We start from the raw sequence: 21829 nt of genomic DNA on the forward strand, positions 1-21829 counted from the left end.
ACTGGGCTAGGAGTCAAACTACTATGTTGAAGCCCAAAATCTGCCACCAGCTAGAGTGTATGACCTTGGGAAAGTTAATTTAACTTTGAGTCTTAGTTTCATCACTTGTAAAACAAAGGGGGTGCCCTCAATGGTTCCTCCCAGTGCTAAAATTCAGTTTTTGCATAGCTGCTTTATTTTCCTACTGAGCATCAATAGACTCACAGAGTATGGTCTCTTGAAGTCAGTGAGCTGTGAAATTTGTTAGGATTCCTGCCAGGTTACTTGTCCTTGAATTGGCTCCTTTCCACTACCCTTTGTGCTTTTGGAACTCAGGCAAAAAACAAAATCAATGCAAATCTGAAAAATATATGTAATGATTGCTGGATTCTGCATGCAGCTGCTTCCTCCTTCATCTCCACTCATATTGCTACTGTCCTATCTCAAGACCTCATCCCTGTCCTTCTGGGCTATTCCAGGTCTCCCTGCCATCAGTCTTTCATCTCTACAATCCGTCCTTCACATAGCTGCCAAATGAAAATCTGCCTAATGCACATATCTGTGGTGCTCACCTGCTGAGAGATTTCCACTGACTCCCTATTGCCCATATTATAAAATCTAATCTCCTTATCCTCAGAGTAAAAGTTTTCCCCAATCCATTTCCAACCTACCTTTCCAGAATTAAGAGTAAAAGTTTTCCCCAATCCATTTCCAATCTACCTTTCCAGTATTAATTAATGCAAACTACCCTTCTTCAAGCAGTCATGGGTTTCTGCTGAATAGAGCCACTAGCTATCCTCCAATCTTGTCTTGTTTTCCCTGGTTTCCATGCATTTACTCAGGCTTGAAATTCACTCTCTCCACACGTCTACCTGTTGAAGTCCTTCTACTTCCTCCTCAAAGCTTCCCTAGGCCCCTGGTGGAGAATGAACTCTCTGCCTCATTGCTTTATATTATGTTGGCCTTATGATATTCTTTCCTTGTGTTCTGCTATTTGTGTACGTGTCTTATTACTCCTACCATTCTGTAAACTCCTCAAGATCTGGGACAATTTTTCTCCCAGCAGCCCCAAAGCCTCCCTAGTACATGTGATAGACATGACTCAGGGCCACTGCCTGTCCAAGGTCTTTCTTGTACCTCTAGTTGTTATGGTTCTCTCCTTTTTGAAGCTCCTTGGTTCTCTACCCCCAGCACATAATAGGGACTGAGTAATGTCTGATGAATTGTACTGGTTGAATATAAACCATGTCACCTCCCTTGCAATGAATCAACCAAATTTATTACATTAGTTAATAATGCCTTTATTGACTGTGTCAAGAAGTAGCAGTTTCTTCTTCAGAGAAAAGCCTAAAATTATCTTGTTTTATTATATAACATAGAAAAATTTAAGCAAACCAGTAGTTCTGGTTAGTTAAGTTTCACTTTCTAATCTCATGGTAGCATTTACTTTTTAAATATGGTTTTTGCTGCTACCTATTACAAATTTAGTTTCTGAATCTCCCTTTATCAAAATATATGCTGCTTTCCTTTCCCTATTTCTCCCATCTACCATGGTGTGCCAGGTATGAAGATCCTGTTCTTCCTCCCTTCTCTCAGCTATCTCTGTGTCTGACGTTTCTCCCTATGAATCATCCCTTCTCGGACTTTTATGAGTTACTCCCCACGGGTCTCTGAGAAAGTGTAAGTGAAGAAGAGAAATAGCAGAGGAGTCAGTCTCTTCACCCTTAAGTAATTAGCAACTGTCTTAGCCCATCCCTTTCACTCCTCCCTGTAGCCCCTGAAATTCCTATTATCACTTTTAATTATTTTGCAAGTTTAGAAAAACAGTCTGTAGTAGGTTAGCGTGAGGGGGAGTCTTCACTGGGAGAGTAGCGATATCACTTGACCTGGACAGCTAGTCAAGAGGGAAGATTTTCTCTTGGCTAGTGAAAGGGGAGACAGAAGAGATAAAAGCCGGTAATGATAGTAGGCTGCATGAAGAAGGAGAAGGGGGCTTCTGTCATGGCAATCCATCTACCATTTGGTTGTCAACAGTGGCTTATTGAAACATCTGTTGTAAGTTTGTAATGAAAGAGAAAAATCTCTCACAATATACTTGGAATTTTCTATTAAAACATTTCATCCACTCCCACCCTCCCCTCAGGGGTTCAGGGGATCTGTCTTGCCAAGTTTGGAAATTCAACTGAACCTCTCTTCCTAATCTGCTGACCAGACAAGTGCTTTTCAAGATGGAGTTTATGCGTCCTTGGTAAATGTGATTTCCTGTTTGGAGGGGCAGGGAAGGACAGAGCATTAATAAGCCCCAGAAGGCTGCTTAAATTGTGCATACCTCTTTCAAAACCAATGTTATGATGAGTTAAGTGTAAACAAGTTAGAAACATATGGATTAAATTTCCCTTAAAATTCACATGAGTTTAAAAATTAAGAGTTCAGATGGGGGGGGGGGGGGCAATGCTTGGCAAAATGTGTTCCAATTTTGCAAACCAAACATATTCAATAAATAGTTGCAATCTTAAAAAATTCAGGATACAACCAGATTTACCCAACCTTACGTGTGTTAGCCATTAAGTAACTTTGATGTATTCATTTGACATCCATTCCATTGAGTGCCAGGCTTAAAGATGTATCTAATCAGCTACTTAATTGGCATGAAACAGTTATTTATATTTGCAATTTCCAATTCTTTCTTTCTAGAAGAGCTAACTTCACCAATAAAATTGGCTCCATGGTCAATTTTCAGTAGGCAATGACTAGGCCAGTTGATGTTCCTTAAGTCTATTCTTATGAAGGTTTGTTTTCTGCCATTTTAAATTGTTCCTCTTGCACAAAGCAAAAATGATACTGATTTGTTTCTTTCATAGGAATAAAATCTGTTTGTTGGGTGGAAGCAGGAGACAAGCATTGTATTTAGACATGTAACTAACACAGTTGGATTTGTTTGTTTTTTACATGCATGCATGGAGAGGCAAGATAGGGTAGTGGATAGAGACCTAACTTGGATGTTAGGAAAATTGGGAAGATTAGGTAGTTCAAGTCTCGCTTTTGACTCATGATAGCTGTATGACCCTGGGCAAGTCTCATGACTTTTCAGCATTGCAGGCAACTCTTTAAGACTAAGGTGCAAAGAAGATACCAACCTGAATTGGCAGAGAGAGATCCCATACCATGAATTCCCTACACCCTTTTATCATAAGATAGATGGCTATTCAGATAGATGTCACTTTCTATGTGAGCCACAGATATTAGCCATAAGGGAGATTTTTCAGTTTAACCTTTTCAACAAATATACTTATCCTGGAAAGACTAATGACTGAAATTGGATTTGAGTTTGAATCATATTAGTGACAGATATCTCAATCACAAAATTAGCTGGACTCAAAACAACTCTGGAAAAAAGGTAGAAGCATTCTATTTATGCTTACTCCTCTGCATGAGAGGCTTCTGCTACACTACTGCATGTGTGAGCAGGTGGGCAGGACCATGTGATCTGAGTCCCAGCCAATGGACAGTAAGAAGAAGGGGAAATTCAATTTAATTCAACAAACACACATGAAATATCTCCTATATATTTAAAGAATTTTGGATTTGGTGGCAGAAATCCTGTGTGTGTGTCTCAGTTCCATGGCTTACTAGCTAGGTAACCTTTGGCAAATTACATTACCTCCATCTTTCTCCATTCCCCAAACTTAAAAAAATGAGTTGTGAGAAAAATTATTTGTAAACTATAATGCTCTCAGTGTGTAGGGGGCATGCATTCCTGGGAATCTATATCTCATTGGTGTGTGTTCTCCCTCTAATGGTGTCAGTTAAAATCTTTCATCCCTTTAACTGTGTGATTTCTGTCCAGGTCTTTGTATAAATCCTTATTAGACCCTTGCCTACCTAAGGTCATTCTCATTTTTGTGTGTGTGAGGGGGAAGGCTTTGAGTCACTAAAATTTTGATTCTTCAGAATTCATAAGTCTTTTATTATGGATAAAGTCATATAATAGCACCAGGAAAATACCAATGCTAAAAAGCAGGGCCTTTGTGTCTGAGAGCAGGTTGGAATAACTAAAACCACTGCATAACTTCCAAAATGGAATGCAATCTTATCTTGTGTTCCTATCAATTCCTTGTATCATTTATATAAGATATAGATACTACTAGAATAACTCAGTGTGTGGGCTAACAAGCCATCTGAGGGTTAAAATGTAGGCAATAGGCATTTTCATCAACTTTGTTTTTCCATTTGGATGGCTATACTTGATCTCTTTCCAATGACCATTAATTTCATTAAAGAGTTCCTGGGGTATCCCAAAGATTGTGCAAGTCAGCACAATATTAGGCACAAACAAGAATATCTGGAGAATTCCATTATAAATGTGGAAGCACCCTTCTCTTTGTATCCTGTGCAGGATATTCTCTACAACACTGGCAATCATGCCAAGTGAACAATCTTCATGTCTGATACCTCACTTGATGTTGATACTCAGTAGCTCATTGCTGGAATAAATTGTCTCTGTGACCACATCTGTCATCGAATATTGCATAATTTTAATATATACATACATGAGACTCTGTAGCTTCATGTTCTTCCCAGTCAAAACTACTTTTAAATCAACAGAAGGTAGATATAGTATTATACAATATTTGCTATACTTCTCAGCCAGTTGTGTAACTTTAAACTTTTGGTCTGCTATAGAAAATCTCCTTTTAGTGCCAGCTTCTTCCTTTCACATATTTTCGCCAAGGATACTATCAGTGTATGTCTAGACCATGCTCACAAATATTCACAGAGTAGAGACAGTAGCAGAAACCATACAGAAACTCTGCTCTTCTCTTGGCATCTTTTCTTCTTTAAGATCTTGAAAATTGATTCCTGAGTGCCTTTAAAACAGGCTTATTTGAAAAAATAACTCTCTTCTGCATGTACGTGGGCTAATCTACTTCCCCTTGCCAATTTGTCTTCTCATATTTGGGTTCCACTTCATATAGTGTCTTCCTTCAGAACTGAGATGATGAGAATGTATTATTACAGAGCCATTCACGTATGAGTTCCATTTAACATCTATACCTTGATGTTCTCCCAGGTAGATTGATGCATATTTTCTGCATCTGTATATTGGGGAAGGCAATCACTTGATAAACAGGTCAGGAAGCCAGTTCATCATTCATACTCACTGTCTTCAGCAGTAGTATACCCTACTCTTCTTTACCATGTTCTCGTTTTGGTCGATACTGCCTACTTTGGGGAATGAAAGTGGGGATGCTATGCTTCCAAATTCTCATTTTAAGCCCAATTACTTCATTTTAAACCAAAAACATATTTTTATTATAGTTCTTACTTGGAAAAACCTCAAGTTTTCTTCCTTCTCCCTTTTGCTAAACCATAAGTCAGGGATCGTGTATGGATTATATTTGTTGGAAAAAACAAAGTGAGAAGTTGGTGCTTTGGCAACAGGACAGCTCACAGCAAAGGTTCTGTTTGGCTATGCAGAGTCAGTTTGGTCTAATGGTCAAGGTGCTGGCAAAGGAGCTGATAGATTCACACATTGCTTCCAGCTTGCATGAAGCAACTGGGGGGAAGCCTTTTATTGGTGATGAATTTCATCACACAAGATAGTATTCTTTGGAATTTACTATTAGTCCAGCCCATCTCTGACACCTTAAAAAAACCAAATTCCCACTAATGAGTTTTGGCATCTAAGTCAGACATATTCTTACAATCCTGATACTTTAATTCCACCATTTAGTCTAATGGTTTGTTATATATTACTTTTTATTAGATGGAATGCCTTGCCTTTATTCTCTGGATGGTGTCTCTCCCCCACCTAAAAGCAGAGCTATTTATTGCCAGTGACCACCATGATACATAGATGGTCACATTGTTTTCTTTTGACAAGAACTCTGATGTTACTATCAAAATGATAGCTCTGCCCAGTTAATTCAATAAGCATTTATTGAGCACCTACAATGTACCAGGCATACCCTGCTAGGCGCTAGGGGTGCAAAGCATGAAAAATTAGGACAGATCAATATAGTGAAAAACATACTGGCTTTGGAGTCAGATGACCTGAGCTCTGGCATCACCTCTGACACTTGGACAAGTATCTCTGTCACCATTGGTGAGTTACTTAACTGGGCTTGGTTTCTTCAACTATAAAATAAGGAGATGAACCTAGATAGAAACGAAGTCCTTTGCAGCACCAAATCAAGTGCCCTCTGAGCCTGAGGTCTGTCCTCTAAACCTCACTCCCTCTACTCCCTTTTGTTCTACAGGAGCATCCTTCACTGGGGCAGCTTGCAGAAAAATTAATAGACAACAATATCAATGTTATTTTTGCAGTCCAAGGAAAACAGTTTCATTGGTACAAGGTAAGCTAATTCTGAAATGTTTTTGCTTTTGAAATTCATTCATGTGCCAAAAGGACTGATGAGCAGTGTTTCTGAAGTGAAGAAATTCTCTGGAACCACAAATGAGAATCTGTGTATAGTTGGCTTCGCTTTTGACTTCCTCGAGTCCTTCGCCATATTTCCTAGGGTATACTACAAAAAGAGCATACTGAGACAGGTTGGGGTTGGATGATTTCTCCACATTCTCCTTCTCTTCATCATCATCCATAAATTCAATATTACAGCCATGGAATTGCAAATTTTGAGCTGGAAGTCAACTTAGAGGTCATCTCTTCCAACACTCTCCTGTTACAGATGAGGAAATGGAGCCCCAGGGAAGTTACATGACTCATCCAAGGTTTCAAATGTATTAAATGGCAGAGCCAGGAATTGAACCCGCTTCTTTAGATTCTACATCCTGCACTCTTAATATTGCATTAGTCTGTCTTTCATGTCAACGAGGAAGAGATTCCAAAGGGAGGTCACTACTCAGAAGAATTTTGTGAACTGGATAACCATTGTTTTCATGCTTCAAGCTCAGTCCTTGTCGTTGTTGGTCTAGACTATGTGACCTGAGCCTGCACTAGGCAGAGAGTTAACTCTAAGCGTGTAGACTAGATCTAGGTCATCGAAAATCTGGCTAGGTCACTTATGGTCTATTCCAGTAGTTGCAGCTCATTTTCAGGAGCATAGGTTTGGGGGAGAGTCTTGAACCAAGCCAAGATCCACCAGAATCAAGCCCCAAATTAATTCTCCCTCCCCAAGATCTTTTGTCCAAAGGTTGACCTAAAATCATTTGGGACACCCTGAGGAAACTGTGTACTAGTGTGGGCAGCCCAGAGAGAGCACAGATTGAAGTGTGCCTAAGAGGTTTGAGGGAGAGTGATATAGTGAAAACAGCCTTAGATTGGAAGTCAGGAGAGCTGAGTTCAAAACCTGGCTGTCTTATTACTATGACTGCGACCTTAGGCTGACTCACATAATCTTTCCATGCCACTAATGTTTATTTCTAAAATGAAAAAGTTGGCTTATAGGATCTCTGAGTTACTTTGACCACAGTTCTCAACGCCCTTTCATCCTTTTTACTTGTGCTCTCTTGAGGGAGTGTATCTCCCTCAAAGTAGCTGTCTTTATTGGAATAGTGCAAATAGTGAAAAGCCAAGTAATACAGAATGAGTTATCCAGTGTGCCTTTGGGAAGAAGGCATCAGGGTATAAAGTAAGATCCAGAAAGAGCCCAAAATCTGCCTTCTTCCCCCAGCACCTTGCTGGAACTGCCACTCCAGCTCCAGGTCAACCATATGCCTAACCTTAATGACCTCAGCAGGTTCAGATTCTATTTCCCCATACACACTCTAAGAATTTCTACCTTCCATGATATTTTACTTCTTAGATTCTGGTACCAAGAGGCTACTATTTCTGTAGAAACTACTGGAAAGAGTCACTGGGTCAGGTGCTCAAAAAGTACTCCCTCCCGCATCAATCACTACACTTATTAAACGTGTCAAATTCACTTTCACTTTACCTCTTTGCAGAACTAGAGGCCATCTGGTCCAAACCCTTCATTTTACAGTTGGGGAAACCGAGGCCCAGAGCAAATCGAGGCTGCCAATAGGCAGATCTCAAAGGTGTGACAAGGGCAGGGTCTAGTTTTGGAATATATTTTGCTTTCTATCCTGGGACTAGATAAGTTGACCTGGGAGAAAATGGCCATGTCTCTGCAGATCTAATGGCTTCATCTCTCAGCATAGAGGGGCAATGAATCTTCCAGTCAGGAACCCTTTAGCCCACCACCTCAGCCAAAGTTTCCCCAATACTTATTGTTGCCTTCCCTACCCTGCCTTCCTCCTTCCTGATGGCAGAAAACTTAATCATAGAACCAGACATAGCTGGAAAGGACCACAGGCATCAAGTCTAATCACTCATTTTACAGATGAAGAAACCGAGGTTCAAGGTTAAGTGACTTACTTGCCCAGGGTCAGACACTAGTCAATGCTGCAGTATTTGAACTCAGGTCTTCCAATGTTCTACCCATTGCACCACCTGGCTGCTGCTAAAAGTTAGGAGTCTTCTGTTTCTATTATGTTCTAGTCAGTCATCTTACTGCAGCCTCTCTGTCTGTACTATTCATGTCTGTGTTTAGCATAGTGCTTTATAAATAGTCCACACCTGGGAAATGCTTTTTCATTCATTCACTCATTCATTCATTCATTCAATCACTCATTCATTCATTCCCTCACAGACATGCTTGACAAGTAATCAGGGTAGGAATATTGCATCCAGGGAAGAAATCAAGAGGCACCACCAATTATTCCAACAAAATCACAGACAAGGCCAAAACAAATAAACAAACAAACGAAAAATGTTCATGAGTTATTTAGATGTCTTATTTTTCCAATTCAACTCTGAGTTCCTAGTGTAACACTCTAGGGTCCGCAGATCTCTGCCTATCCCAGCACTAATCACTCCAGAAATTCCCCGAAAATGCTGAGTAACCCATCACAGATTGTTGTCATGTAGCCATGTGTGTGCCTGTGTTGTTATAGGATCTCCTGCCCCTCTTGCCTGGCACCGTTGCTGGCCAAATTGAATCAAAAGCAGCAAACCTCAACAACTTGGTGGTGGATGCCTATCAGGTATGTTGGCCAGGCACAAGTCTCCTTTTTTGTTTGTCTATTTGTTTATTTGAGGGTTTTCAGCCCAGAGTTTCCTATGGCAAAGCAGCAGCTAGAAGGTAGGATAGATGGATAACCCAGAAACAGCAGACAACTTCTCCTTGGTTAATGAGAAACTTTGCAAACCTGCAGATTATAAAAACTCCAGGAAGGATTCTACCATCTATCTCATTGAGGGTGCCACGATAGCAGCAAGAACAAGGGCATGTGGTATTCTGCTCACTGAGTTGGGCACTGCCCTGAGCCCTAGGGGCAGACAGATGGAGGATTTTTTTTGAGCCAGCTAAGTTAAACAGTTTGGACTTTCTCCTTAAACAGAATTGGGAAGTTATTGAACTGAATAAACCAGCCAGCTTAGTCAAGATGTTGAAACCAGTGGCCTCTTGAAAGAGTAATTCAGTAATCAACATGCATTTATTGAGCACCTAGTGTGTACAAGGCATTTTGCTAAGTACCAGGGGGATAAAAAATAAACATAAAACAACTCCTGACCTCAAGGAGTTCATATTATACAAGAGGTAAACAATGTAGACATAGAAAAGTGACATACACTTATATGTGTGTTTATGTGTGTGTGTTAGTATATTTATAGAGAGACAGAAGAAATAAATATAAAACAATATTGTGCTAAATGTTGGGGACACAAATACCAATATGAAACTCTTCCTATATCCAATAGGCTTGAAGAAACCAAGGGGGTCAGAAAGGTGTAAGTGAGGAGGGAGAGACTTCACAGCATGGGGAGTGTGTAGCTTATGCAAAATCACCAAGGTGGGAAAGAGAAAGTAGACATGTACATTTAGGGTTATAGGCCATACAGCCAAGATGTACAGTGTGGGATGGGGACAGAGGCAAAGAATGTTGAGAAATAATAGCTCTCAAATTTGATAATTCTCAGGTCTGCAAATTCACTAGGAATATTCTTATCTTCATTCCATAAATGAAACTAACCTGTATGATGCACTCCTCTGGACATTGCCTACCATGTTAACCCTGACCCATTACCAACTGTTGCTCTCCTCTGCACCATAACTCACAGGTGTTCCTCCATCCTTTGTTTATGATGTGCAAGGAGGAGAATCTTCCTTCCTCCTTAAGCAATACATTCCATGTTTAAATAGATGCAAATGGGAAGCAAGTTGTCCTATCAAGCCTAAAATTGCCTCTTCACAACCTCTATCCACCCAATGCTCCTAACTCTGTCCTTTCCAGGACATCTCTTTGCATCACCCATATATCTCTATTCTGCAAAATCTCCTGAAAATTCAATTAGGTTCATACTGTCCTACAGTTCCTTTAAGCACACAACTAGAGCTCTAAAAGATACTTGCTGAATGGAACCAATATTTAAAAAAAAACATTTATGATCCATTAGCAAATCATGATCTAGAGTATGCTTCATCATGATTAACCTCTTGTCCTTGGAGGCTAAATTAAAAGTACTTGAATGTCCAGAATGAAGAATGAGGCAGTACATCTGTCCTCTACCCTAGTCAGACTACGTCTGGTGTGTTGTACTCAGTTTGGGGTATGGGAGTGGGAATAGTTTAAGAGTATCATGAATAAATTAGAGAGTAGCCAGAGAAGGCACAACCAAAATGGCAAAGGACCTTGAGTTCATTTCATAGAAGAAATGTTTAAGGACATGGAAATGTGAAGTGTTGAAGAGCCATGATCAAGTTTATGACAAGCTGTCACATGGAAGAGGGATTGGCCTTGTTCTGCTTGACTCTGGGGTGCAGAAGTAGAAGCACTGGGAGGGGGGACAGTTACAAAGAGGCAGATTTAGTGTTACATAAAAGTGAAGCAGGCCGCCCGTGGGAATAGAGGTCTTCGGACAAAGCCTGGATGATCACTGATTGGGGATGTCATACTGTGGATTCTGGCTCAGGTACTGGTTGACTTGGCAGCCTCAGATGTTCTTTCCTAATCTGAGATTCAGTGACTATGGGATAATTTTCCCCGCTCTGAATTGGATAGCATTATACTTTTAGGGTGAAAAGAAAGTTGGATAAAGTGTCTGAGTTAACTTCCATGTCCCAGGACTGGGAGATGTTCCCCTCTATCCTCTAAATTTTTTTTGGGCTGTCAAGCCCAAATTCTTCTGAGAAGCCAGTCATGAACAAGACAGGTCAAGAAAGCTGATTGAATGAAGGCATTTCCTCTCAGTGTGCCTGATCACCTGTAATTCAGCAATCTGTTATATATACCAGTAGCCTTCATTCATTCACCTAAACCCTTGATTTATACATTTAGACAGAAATGAGCTCTCTGTTCAAGATTCAAAACTAGCGAATGCAGGCCCCAGCACAAAGACTTTTCTGATGAAAATGTTGGGAAGGGGAGAAGAGTTTGTTTTGCTCTTAAATGTACTATCAGAATCCAGTTAGGATCAATAACATTTATTAAACAATCTTCTGCCCATGGGAGCCTACCCTCAAACACCCTTTGGAGCTGCTCCTTCATAGATATGTCTCTATAGGAAACTTACCTATCTTTTTTGGTCCTTGGTTCTCCCATCTAAAAAATGTTAAAGTCAGATGGGATGTTCCCCTACTTTTCTCATAGTTCCTTAGGCTCATAGATTTAGAGCTAGAAGGGACCTTAGAGGTTATTGAATCCAACTTTTCATTTTACAGATGAGGAAACTGAGGCAGAGAGGTCAAGTAAACTAAGCAGGGTCACACAGCTAGTGACTGTCTGAAGGATTCAAACCCAGGTCATCCCAACTCCAAGTCATGGGATTTATTCATTGCTTGTGACACTCCTATGAAAGACCAAAAGCTTTGACTGGTCACCCCTTGGGAAATTGTGGAAGGTTTCTTAGCCCTCCTATCTCCCTTTCTGACTGTACTGCATTTCCCCTGTTTTCCTTGCTTTGGCTGATGTGTTTAGAACTCATGGATTAAGCTATTCTCTAGTATTATAGGTCCAGAATGTTATTGACTTGTGCTCTACAAAGGTCCTTAGAATCCATTGGCACTGATCTCTGTGGTATAAGAGAAAGTGCTCTTATTCTAGAAGCTTGTCTCTGACCCTGTCAGAGCCTTTGCCATGGTGAGAGGCTTAGACAAACATGGCAGTCAACGGTAGGCGCCAGAGGTTTTCCCAAATCCCTGACAGTCTCCAGACCCTTACTTCAATTATGACAAAAAAGGTGGGGGCAAGCTCGGGCATCTTCTCGAGGCAGCAACAAGAAGAAATGGCCCCAGCAAGGAAAAGCTTCTTGTCAAATCTCTGTCAGTCAAGTCCATGAGCTTTTCTAAAGGCCTCAAGTCTGTGAAAGTGAAATGTTTTCTTTTGCAGCTGCGGGCTCCAGACTTCCAGCTGTCAAGCCTCTCTACCCTCGATGATGATAGATGGGCTTCCCACTGTTTCACTGGAGCCATACTATGAAAGGAGAACATTAACATTAAGAAACAATGCCCATCTGGGGAACACCCAGACTTACCAAAACATTGTAAACTATTATAAGTGAAAAAAATTTGTGAAAAGAGACTGCAACCAAAATGGGGGTGTCCAAATCCTTTTTTCTGGAGTTGCTAGTTCTCCCCTACGGATTTGAGACACAGTTTGGTCTCTGTAATGAAAACAATGCCTTTATTCATTTCTTTGTTGTAGACAATCAATCTTTCTTCAATTGTGCTAGAACCATGATGTCAGACAGCATACTTTGAATATGCTTGACTCTGAATCATCACTTCTTGTTGGGACTCTTGGTGCCCTATAATTGAAGGTGTTGTCCTTTGCAGAAACTGATTTCTGAAGTGAGAGTTCAGGTGGAGAATCAGATACCAGGAGTCCATTTTACCATCACAGCCATCTGTCCTGACGGGAGCACACAGACAGGGATGGAAGGATGCCGAGATGTGACCAGCAGCGATGAAGTATGTAGACATGGGGACCCTCCCCTCCCAACCCCTTCATAGGATTCCAGTAGAGAATATCCAATCTAGAAGGGACCTTAGAGGTGGCCTTCTCTAATTCTTTGTCCTCATTGTGTCACAGAGGAAACTGAGGCCCAGAGAGATGTTTCTGTTCTCCCACTGCTTAGCACAATGCTATTACATCTGAAGTGCTTGAAAAATTCTGGTTGACTTGATTTCCTCATGGTCATATGGTTAGCTAGCAATGGAATTAGAACTTCAATCCAAGTCTTTTGTCAACTGGGCCAGGGCACTTTCTACTACATGATTCTGTTTCAGCCCAAGCTAATCTTTTCCCCCAATAACTCAATTATTTATTATTTTAATTAGGTGGCAAACTCTACTGAACTTTGCCAAATTTGTAAGGCACATTGTTTTTGAGGGAATTCTTAATGTTTGGGTTTTATAAAAGGATTTATTGAACTCCTAAAGTACTTGTCTTTGGCTCATATGAAAACCCTTTCCAATATGGACATGTTGTCTAAATTTTAAAATCTCGTCGCCAACCTCTTAGGACAAGAGCCTTTCTGGCATCTAATATCATTCAGATACTTTAGCGCATTAATGCCTTTTGACCAATAGTGTAATGGGGAGAGCACTGGACTTGGAGTCAGAGGAGGCCTGGGTTCAAATCTCAGCTCTATCACTCATGACTTGGATGATCTTAAGGAAGTCACTTTGCTTTTTTAGACTTTAATTTCTTCATCCATAAAAGGATAGAGTTGGCTTTGAGTTAACAAGCATTTCATTAAGTGAAGAAATCCAGTGATCAAGAAGCTTATATTCTCTTGGACTGGCCTGCATTGTCTCCATGGTTCCTTCCAGACCCAAATTCTATATCTGTGATTTATCAATTTCATTATTTTGTCACTTTGCTAGTAGAAATTTTGCTAGTTTCTACTCCAAAAATTCTAGGAGACAAAGACAAATCACTTGGGATATAGATGGGAGCAAAACAGGGTAAAGAAGTAGAGGAAAATGGATTTAGGAAAACATGTGGGTCCTCACACTGGTTTATTGACACCACTGGCTCCAACCTACCTATATAGATTCCTGGTACAATGATTAAAAGAAAAGGAAAGAAAGAATTAAAGTAAGATTCATATGGAGTTGGTATCATGCAAACAAAGGGACAGCATTGGGATGGGAGGCAAAACCTGGCTTCTGCTACTCTCTCTGCCCCCTACATATCTGGATGACCTTGGCTAAGTTACTGAACCTCTCCTGGCCTCAGTTTCCCCATCAGTAAAATTAGGGGTTATACTTGATGATTTGTAAAGTATTTTCCCCGCTCTAAAAACAATGTGTAATAATATGATTTTTGAAATGAAAGGGCAAAAAAGAAGGGAAAGAAAACAGAGACAAGAGCCCATAAAATAGATTCTTTAGAATTCCACACCTGCACACGCACACACCCCACATGGTTAAACTTAAAATTTCAAACATGATCACATATAATATGAATAGGATGCAACATTTCCAAAGAAGTAATTTGAATAAGCAATGCTATTTTGTACTTTAATAATATAAGGAAAATCTTCTAACTTGTGAAATGGCAGCCCTGATGTCTGGAAATGTATTCGCAAGATTCTGTAAATTTCTGTTAATTTCTGTATTATCATTGCCTTTCTTTCCAGATAGTGTATCTAGACCTGTTAGAATGAAACTTGGACTTGATTTTTTTTAAAATTTGCCTAAGGGTTAGCTAGAAAGTTTAGAATCTTAGGTGCCATAGACCACCCCAAGCTCCCTCAAATTATATCTTAAAAAATAAATTATAGCACTTATGATTCTTATTAGCTCTTCTTTGATCACCCCCATACTGAATTTTTGTAATTTTCTAACACTTGTGGAGTCTGGGAGATTCCACCTCTACTCTCAGCTTCACCATCAAACTCATGTGACCCTGGCCAAGTCTTTTTCTTTCCTTGGGCCTTAGCTGCCTCCTTTGTACAATGAAAAAGGAGGCTGTTTTAGATTCATCTCCTAGTTTCCATTCAGCTGTAACAGTCCATAATTTTAAGTTTGTTAAACGTTATCTTAGAGTTTTATAAAGGGAAAGATCCACTGAGATGTGCAGTGCAGAGTTCTTGAAATATCCTTGGTCAGGAAGGGTTAACCTCTTAGAAGCAAGCCTCCCTTTCAATAGTCAGAGCTTGGCAGGCTCATTTTCCTTAGTTCTTACATTCTCCCTCTTCTTTGTCTAATTTTTTTTCTCTTTCTCCTTCAACCAAGTAGTACAAACAGCATTACTCTCGGGAAAACTCATATGACCTTTTCATTACATAAACTCCTTAGTTAGGCTTTGCTATTAATGTTGGCAGCACCTTATGCTACAAACCTTCTTGTGCCCCCACACATCTGCTAATCCTTAGGATTCATGTACATAAAAAATATAACTTTAAAATGCAACATCAAACTATGTTGATTTTAAAAGAATCCAAAAAATAGCCTACATCAACCTAACACATTTTAAATGGAGTAGGCTTAGTCTGCATATCTTTGATTAAATGTAATGCGTATGGACCAACAAGAAAGACTACAGAAAATTGTATGTCTTAGTTGTAATGGAGGCCAGAGCAGCAGAGAGGATTTTTCCCTTTCCAGAACTGCTCAAACCTCTGATGGCTTTAGGGTGGGCCAACACTGGAGCCCACATAGATAGCCAAGAGGAAACTGGCAAGAAAAAGCCATAGGGTCATGACAGGGTGCCTAGTTCATGCCAACCCAGATGCTTCCCTCTGGACATAGCAATGCCCACCAAGGAGATGGAGCCATTCAGAGTGGTTGCTCCCCTGTCCCAAACTACCTGGGGTCCTCTGAGGTGAAAAAGAGAGGCCTTCTGGGCTCCCAGAGCAGCTTCATTCCCATTTTAAATGAGAAACAAAGCTTGATGCTACAAGAAGTACCAGAAAATCCACTTCTTTTTGTTCCTCTTTGAAGAGAAAGCAGAGGTTTCTCTCCAATCTGGCACAGACTAGGAGGAGAAAGTGGAGGGTTTTAGCCTTCCTCTCAGGCCTCTGGGAAAAAAAGAACAGAATGAACGTCTGTTAGAGCAAATTGCTCAGCCAACTGGGGAAGCCACAGGGGAGCAGCCCTCCACCTTAGCCCGTGGAAGCAATGTGCTGTGCCAAATGGTCTGTGACCCTGCATTTTACCTAGGCGAGTGCTGAATGCTGAGGAGAGAAAGCTCTGGGCTTGGAGCCAGGGGGCCTTGGTTCAAATCCCAACTTGGAAGTATACCAGCTCTGTGCCCACAAACAAGTCACTTAATGTCTCCAAAGTTCAGAGAATTCAGAGCTAGGTCACCCAGTCCACCCACTTTGTGTTACAGATGAATAAGAGGAGGCCCAGGGAGGTGAAGTCACTTCCCCGAAGTCATAAAGGTTAATTCCCAGAGCTGAAATTCCAACGCAGGTCCTAGGATAACAGGCATCTTCAGCCCATTATGTCCCACCATCCCACCCCATCTGTTAACGATACTTGGACAGCTCCTTCAGATGATTTCTATAAGGAATCTCATCAAGTACTATAGAAACAAAAGATGGTGTGACCACTATCGTAATGTTTATTGATAGCTCATTTTCATCTTTAAATGGAGTTCAGACAGAACCTTCAGAAGAAGTTACTATCTTTCTATTATCTCCTTATATTCAGTGTTTTATGGATTATTATGCTGGTGGTTATAATAATGACATTTTGGAACAGAATAAAAGCCTCATCAATAAGCATTAAGTACCTACTATGTGCCAAAACTGTGCTAAGCACTGAGAATACAAAGATGGCCAAAAACACAGTTCCTACCTTCAAGGAGCTCCCATTATAATTGGGGAGACCACCTGCCAACATCTATCTACCCATAAGACCTACACAGGATAAATGGGAGGTAATCTCAGAGGGAAGGCTTTTAGCATTAAGGGGGACCAGGAAAGCCTTCTTACAAAGGGAATTGACTTCAGTCTGTCTCTAAGGTCATTGTCTTTAAGCTCACTGAAATCATCAGCAATGATCATCATCAATAAACATGTATTAAGTGCCTACTATGTGCTAAGCACTGTGCTAAGCTACATGGGAAATGACATTAATGACATTAATCACAAGCAATAGGACAAGTGCTCAAGGTCAGGGTCAGTTACATGATGTGATCTGGGTGTGATCTGAGCTCTCTGGCTGGATTTTATGAATCAGTGAAAGAGTTGACATCTCAAAACAGCACCACCTAATTTCAAAACAAGAGGGGAGGTCACCAGTAGCATTTTTATAATCTGTTGCTCCACAGTAGTAACAGGTTGTGGACAGAAATTTAGGAGCCAGATCTAAAACTGAGAGGAAATTCAGAGACCATCAAATCTACACCCTTCGTTTCATAGAGGAATAAACTGAAGCTGAAGGAGGTTAAGTAGCTGGCCCAAAGTCACAACTGTAATCAATAACTAGGAGTGCTACCCATTTGATTCCATGTCTTCTGACTTGAGAGGGCCAGCCTTGGCTGGCTTGCCTCTGGTAAAGCCCAGTCATGTGACCAGGGCCAGTCCACTCATTACCACAGGAAATTCTCTAAAACCATAAGCTATAAAGGAAGTGCTGCTCTAAATCAATGGAAGGACTTTCTGCACTGAGAGTTTGCCATGTGGCTGAAATTCAGTTCCACACTGATGAAACATACAGTGGTTCTTTCTTCAAAGGTTCCATGATCTCATGGTGTGAATAGATATTACTGACACTGCAAATCCCAGTGCATTAGATGCCTTTTCATCCTACACAATTCCTGAGGCATAACTTTACATTCACATTTCTGAGTGGACCTAACCATGGTGCTAGCCACCTTTCTGTAGACATGATGTAAGGGAAAACTCCCTAACAAATAAAACTTTTCAAAAGCATAATAGGCAGCTTTGGGGGGTGGTAGGAAGCCCATTCAAGATACTTTATTTGGTCTGTGGCAGAGAGGATTGCAGGACCAAATGGTCACTAATTCCTTTTCAACTAAAGGGTAACTTGGTATAGTGGAGAGAGCCCCAGATTTGTCATGAGAGGATCTGGGTACAGATTTTGACTCACTTGCTACCTGTGGGACTTTGAGAAAAAAAAACCCAACAATTTCTCATCTACAAAAAAAGAGAGTTAGAATGGCTGATGTCCAAAGTCCCATGGAGGTGAATTCCATGATCCTATGAACTCTGATATTGCTCATCAGCAACTATTTTGTGCTGGCCATTAAAGCACTTAGATTGCACATCTCTTCTTCCTCATTCTAAATACATAATTAAAGAATCAAAGATTTAGAGCTGGAAAATCTGGTTCTCAGATCTAATTCTCTAGCCCTGACCCCCAGTCTCACATCTACAACTGCTTCTGGAACATCCCAAACTGAATGACTTATAGACAAATTATTAAACTTGTCATATCAAAAATAAGACTCATTATCTTCTAACCCCCAGCCCTCCCTTCTTCCTCACTTTCTCTTTCCTATTACTGTCAAGGGCTCCACTGTCTTCCTACTCACCCAAATGTCGTTCTCATCTCCTCACTCCAAGTGGCATATTGGGTAGAGCACTGGACCCAGAGTCCAGAAGACTTGAATTCAAACCCATCCTTAGATATTTATTAGCTGTGCAATTCCCTGCAAATCACTTAACCTCTGTCTGCCTCACTTTTCTTCAGTTGCTCAAAATGGGATGAAAATAGTCCTTCCCTCCCAGAGCTGTTGTAAGAATCAAATGAGACGGTATTTGTAAAGCATGTAGCTTAGTGCTTTGCTCATGGTAGGAACTTAATAAATGCTTCTTCCCTTCCCTTCCTCTATCATTCTCCCTAACCTCCAATATCTAATATTGTTGCCAAGTCCTGTTGATTTACCTTCATGAGATCTCTCATGTATGCCCCCTTCTTTCTTCTGCTACTGTCACTACCCTGGTGCCCTCATCATCCTGGACTATTTCAGTGGTATGCTGGCTGTCCTCCCTGCCTCAAGTCTCTCCCACTCTAGTCCTTCCACTCAGTTATCAAATTAATCTTCCTAAAGCACAGATCTTGCATGCCATTCCCCTTCCCCCATTCAGTAATCTCCAGTTGTTCTGCATCACCTCCATAATCAAATATGAATTCCTCTGTTTCAGCTTTTAAAGTCCTTCATGACCAGCCCCTTGCTACGTTTGAGTCCTCTTATAGCTCATGCCTTTCCATGTACTCTTGGAGACAGTGCCACTGGCCTCCTTGCTTGTTCCCCTCAACAAGCCATTTCATCATTACATTTCTAGATTACAGGCACTTTCATTGATTGTCTCCAATGCTGGGCATTGTCTCCCTCCTCATGTCCATATCCTAGCTTCCCTGGTTTCATATAGCTTCCCTTCTTCATATAAAATTTTCCCTTCTTCAAGATGCCTGTCCGAATCCCTGGAATAATAGCTCCTTCCCTCCCTCTCTTCATTACTTCAAATGTATCCTGGATCCATTTTGTTTATAGTCAGTGAGTCAACAAGTACCTACTGTGAGCCAGGTACATAAGTAAGCACTTGGGATGCAAAAAAGGGCAAAAACCAAAATGTTTGCTCTCAAGGAGCTAACAGTTTAATGGAGACAACCTGAAAGTTAGTACACACAAACATTCTATAAGAATGATAACTTGGAGATAATCAACATAGGGAAATCAGTTACATTAAAGAGGATTAGGAAAGGCTTTTTGTAGAAGTTGGGATTTTCAACTTAAACTAGAATGGAACCAAGAAATCCTGGAGCTAGAGACAAAGAGGCAGAGCAAATGCCTAGAATTTAGAGATGGAGGGTCTTATGGGAGGAACAGCAATAAGACCCTTGTCACTGGATTGATAACTATGTGGTGGGGCTGGGGTGGTTTGAGATAGAAGAAGACTGTGAGTGTGGGAAAAGGCATTTGATCTTCGAAGTTTTAGAGATCTGCTGGAGTTTATTGAGTGTTCAGATTTAGACTTGCAGATGAATTAGATGGCTAAGTGGAGGATGGACTGGACTGAAGAGAGATGAGGTTGGGAGAAACGCCGCCCCCCCCCCCAACCAGCAGGCCATTGCAGTAATCCAGGCATGAGATGATAAGTCTGCATGAGGGAGGGAGAAGTGATGTGGGAGGGAATGGGGTGTATATTAGAGATGTTATAAAGGGAACATTGAAAGAACTTGGCAACAGATTGAATATGGGGGGAGAGTAGATGACACATAGGTTGTAAACCTTGCTGACTGAAGGCTGGTGTTGCCCTTAATAGAGAAGTTTAGGAGAAGGGAGAGTTTGGGGAAAAAAGGTAATGAGTTCAGGTTTGGGCATGTTGAGTGGAAGATGCCTATGGGACATACAGTTTGAGATGTCTAGCAGGGAGTTGGAGATGTTTTCTTTCCCATTAGACTGTAAACTCCTTGAGGACGTTTCACCTTTCTTTGTATCCCCAGCCTGTTGCACAGTGTCTGGAACAAAGTAGGTACATAATAAATGCTTGTTGACTTTGGCTTAGCGTTCAAAGTCAGCCTATCTTCTTTTCCCATCACTCCTGGCTGAAAGATAGATATATTTTTGCGAGGATAGATGGCTAGAACCTGTAATGACCACTGTGCTTTGCTTTTCACCAGGTTCTGTTCAACATCACCGTGACCATGGATGGATGTGATGGAGCTGGTGGGAGAAGCTATGCTATCATCAAGCCTATTGGCTTCAATGAAAGTACCAAAGTCCACATCTATAGGAACTGTAGCTGCCAGTGTGATGATGGCAGAAGTGCCAAACGGAAATGTGTAGATGAAACTCTCTTAGGACCTACTTGCCCCCAGTGTGATGGTGACAAGTGCCATTTTGATGGAGACAAATCCCATCTGGACAGTTGCAAGGCACAAAAGAACCAGCCCATTTGCAGTGGTCAAGGTGTCTGCATATGTGGGAAATGTTTCTGTCACAAAACTAAACTTGGAAAAGTGTATGGAAAATACTGTGAAATGGATGACTTTTCCTGCCCATATCACCATGGAAACCTGTGTGCTGGTGAGCTCAAAAATTTAATTCCAATTTTACTGTTCCATTTTGCACTGGTCTTTATGTTAACATTGCATGAAATTACCATGTGTAAATTTAGAATCATTGGATTTGGCCTATCTGGGCTTAATATGGTAGATATGTCTAAAAAATTGTTGGGTACCACAAGGTATATACATTTATGTTTTAAAATCTTTCCAAATGGCAATACTTGTCTATTTCTTGGCTTTTTATAAGGAGAAGAAATAGGAGGGCAGATCTCAATAATTTCTAATATGTGTATCCTGGTTGCCAGAATCGGATTCACTAACTTCAACTCATTTGAGGACACATAAACATTTTCTTTCCATGAGAGCTCAAAGATTTTCTTTCCATAAGAATTGTTGGGAGGTACTCATAAGTCAAGCCATTTCTGATTCTTGGGAAAAAATGGGGAAAAACCAAAACAAAACTTGTTCTGAGTCTTCAATAAATAGCTGCTAAAGCATAGAGTCTTGTAGATGGTAAGAGGCAGTACAGAATAGTGTCCAGGACTTGGAGTCAAGAAGATTTAGGTTTGAATCCCATCTCTGACACATAATGGCTGTGGAAATCATGAAATCTCTGTGTATATCGAGTACTGCCTTAGAGCTTATCTACTGATTAATAAGTAGCTGGTAATTTGTATTGGGGGAGGATCTCTCATCCTGGCAAGCTGACGAAATCACAGATATTTTGCACACATATTATGAGGGAGCATATTACTTGTTATTTACTTGTATGCCTAAACAAATTACTTCTCTGGGCCTCAGTTTCTACAACTCTAAAATGGGGATACTAAGAGCAACTGCCTCATAGGTCTGAGGAGAGGATCAAATGATATAACATGTAGAAAGCATTC

At 40.7% G+C, this 21829-nt stretch overlaps 1 protein-coding gene across 1 annotated transcript in view; it reads left to right on the forward strand.

Annotated features, from left to right (window-relative positions):
• The window catches only part of ITGB8 (integrin subunit beta 8), a gene marked incomplete at its 5' end in the record, with an annotated part of 49841 nt that overhangs the window by 12820 nt on the left and 15192 nt on the right, over positions 1 to 21829 (forward strand). Inside the window, 4 exon segments of the mRNA XM_036761779.1 lie at positions 6240 to 6335; positions 8899 to 8988; positions 12780 to 12914; positions 20553 to 20958. Coding sequence (XP_036617674.1) covers positions 6240 to 6335; positions 8899 to 8988; positions 12780 to 12914; positions 20553 to 20958 — 727 coding nt within the window.

This window comes from Trichosurus vulpecula, chromosome 5 (assembly GCF_011100635.1).
Source record: "Trichosurus vulpecula isolate mTriVul1 chromosome 5, mTriVul1.pri, whole genome shotgun sequence".
In the NCBI taxonomy this organism is placed as follows: Eukaryota; Metazoa; Chordata; class Mammalia; order Diprotodontia; family Phalangeridae; genus Trichosurus; species Trichosurus vulpecula.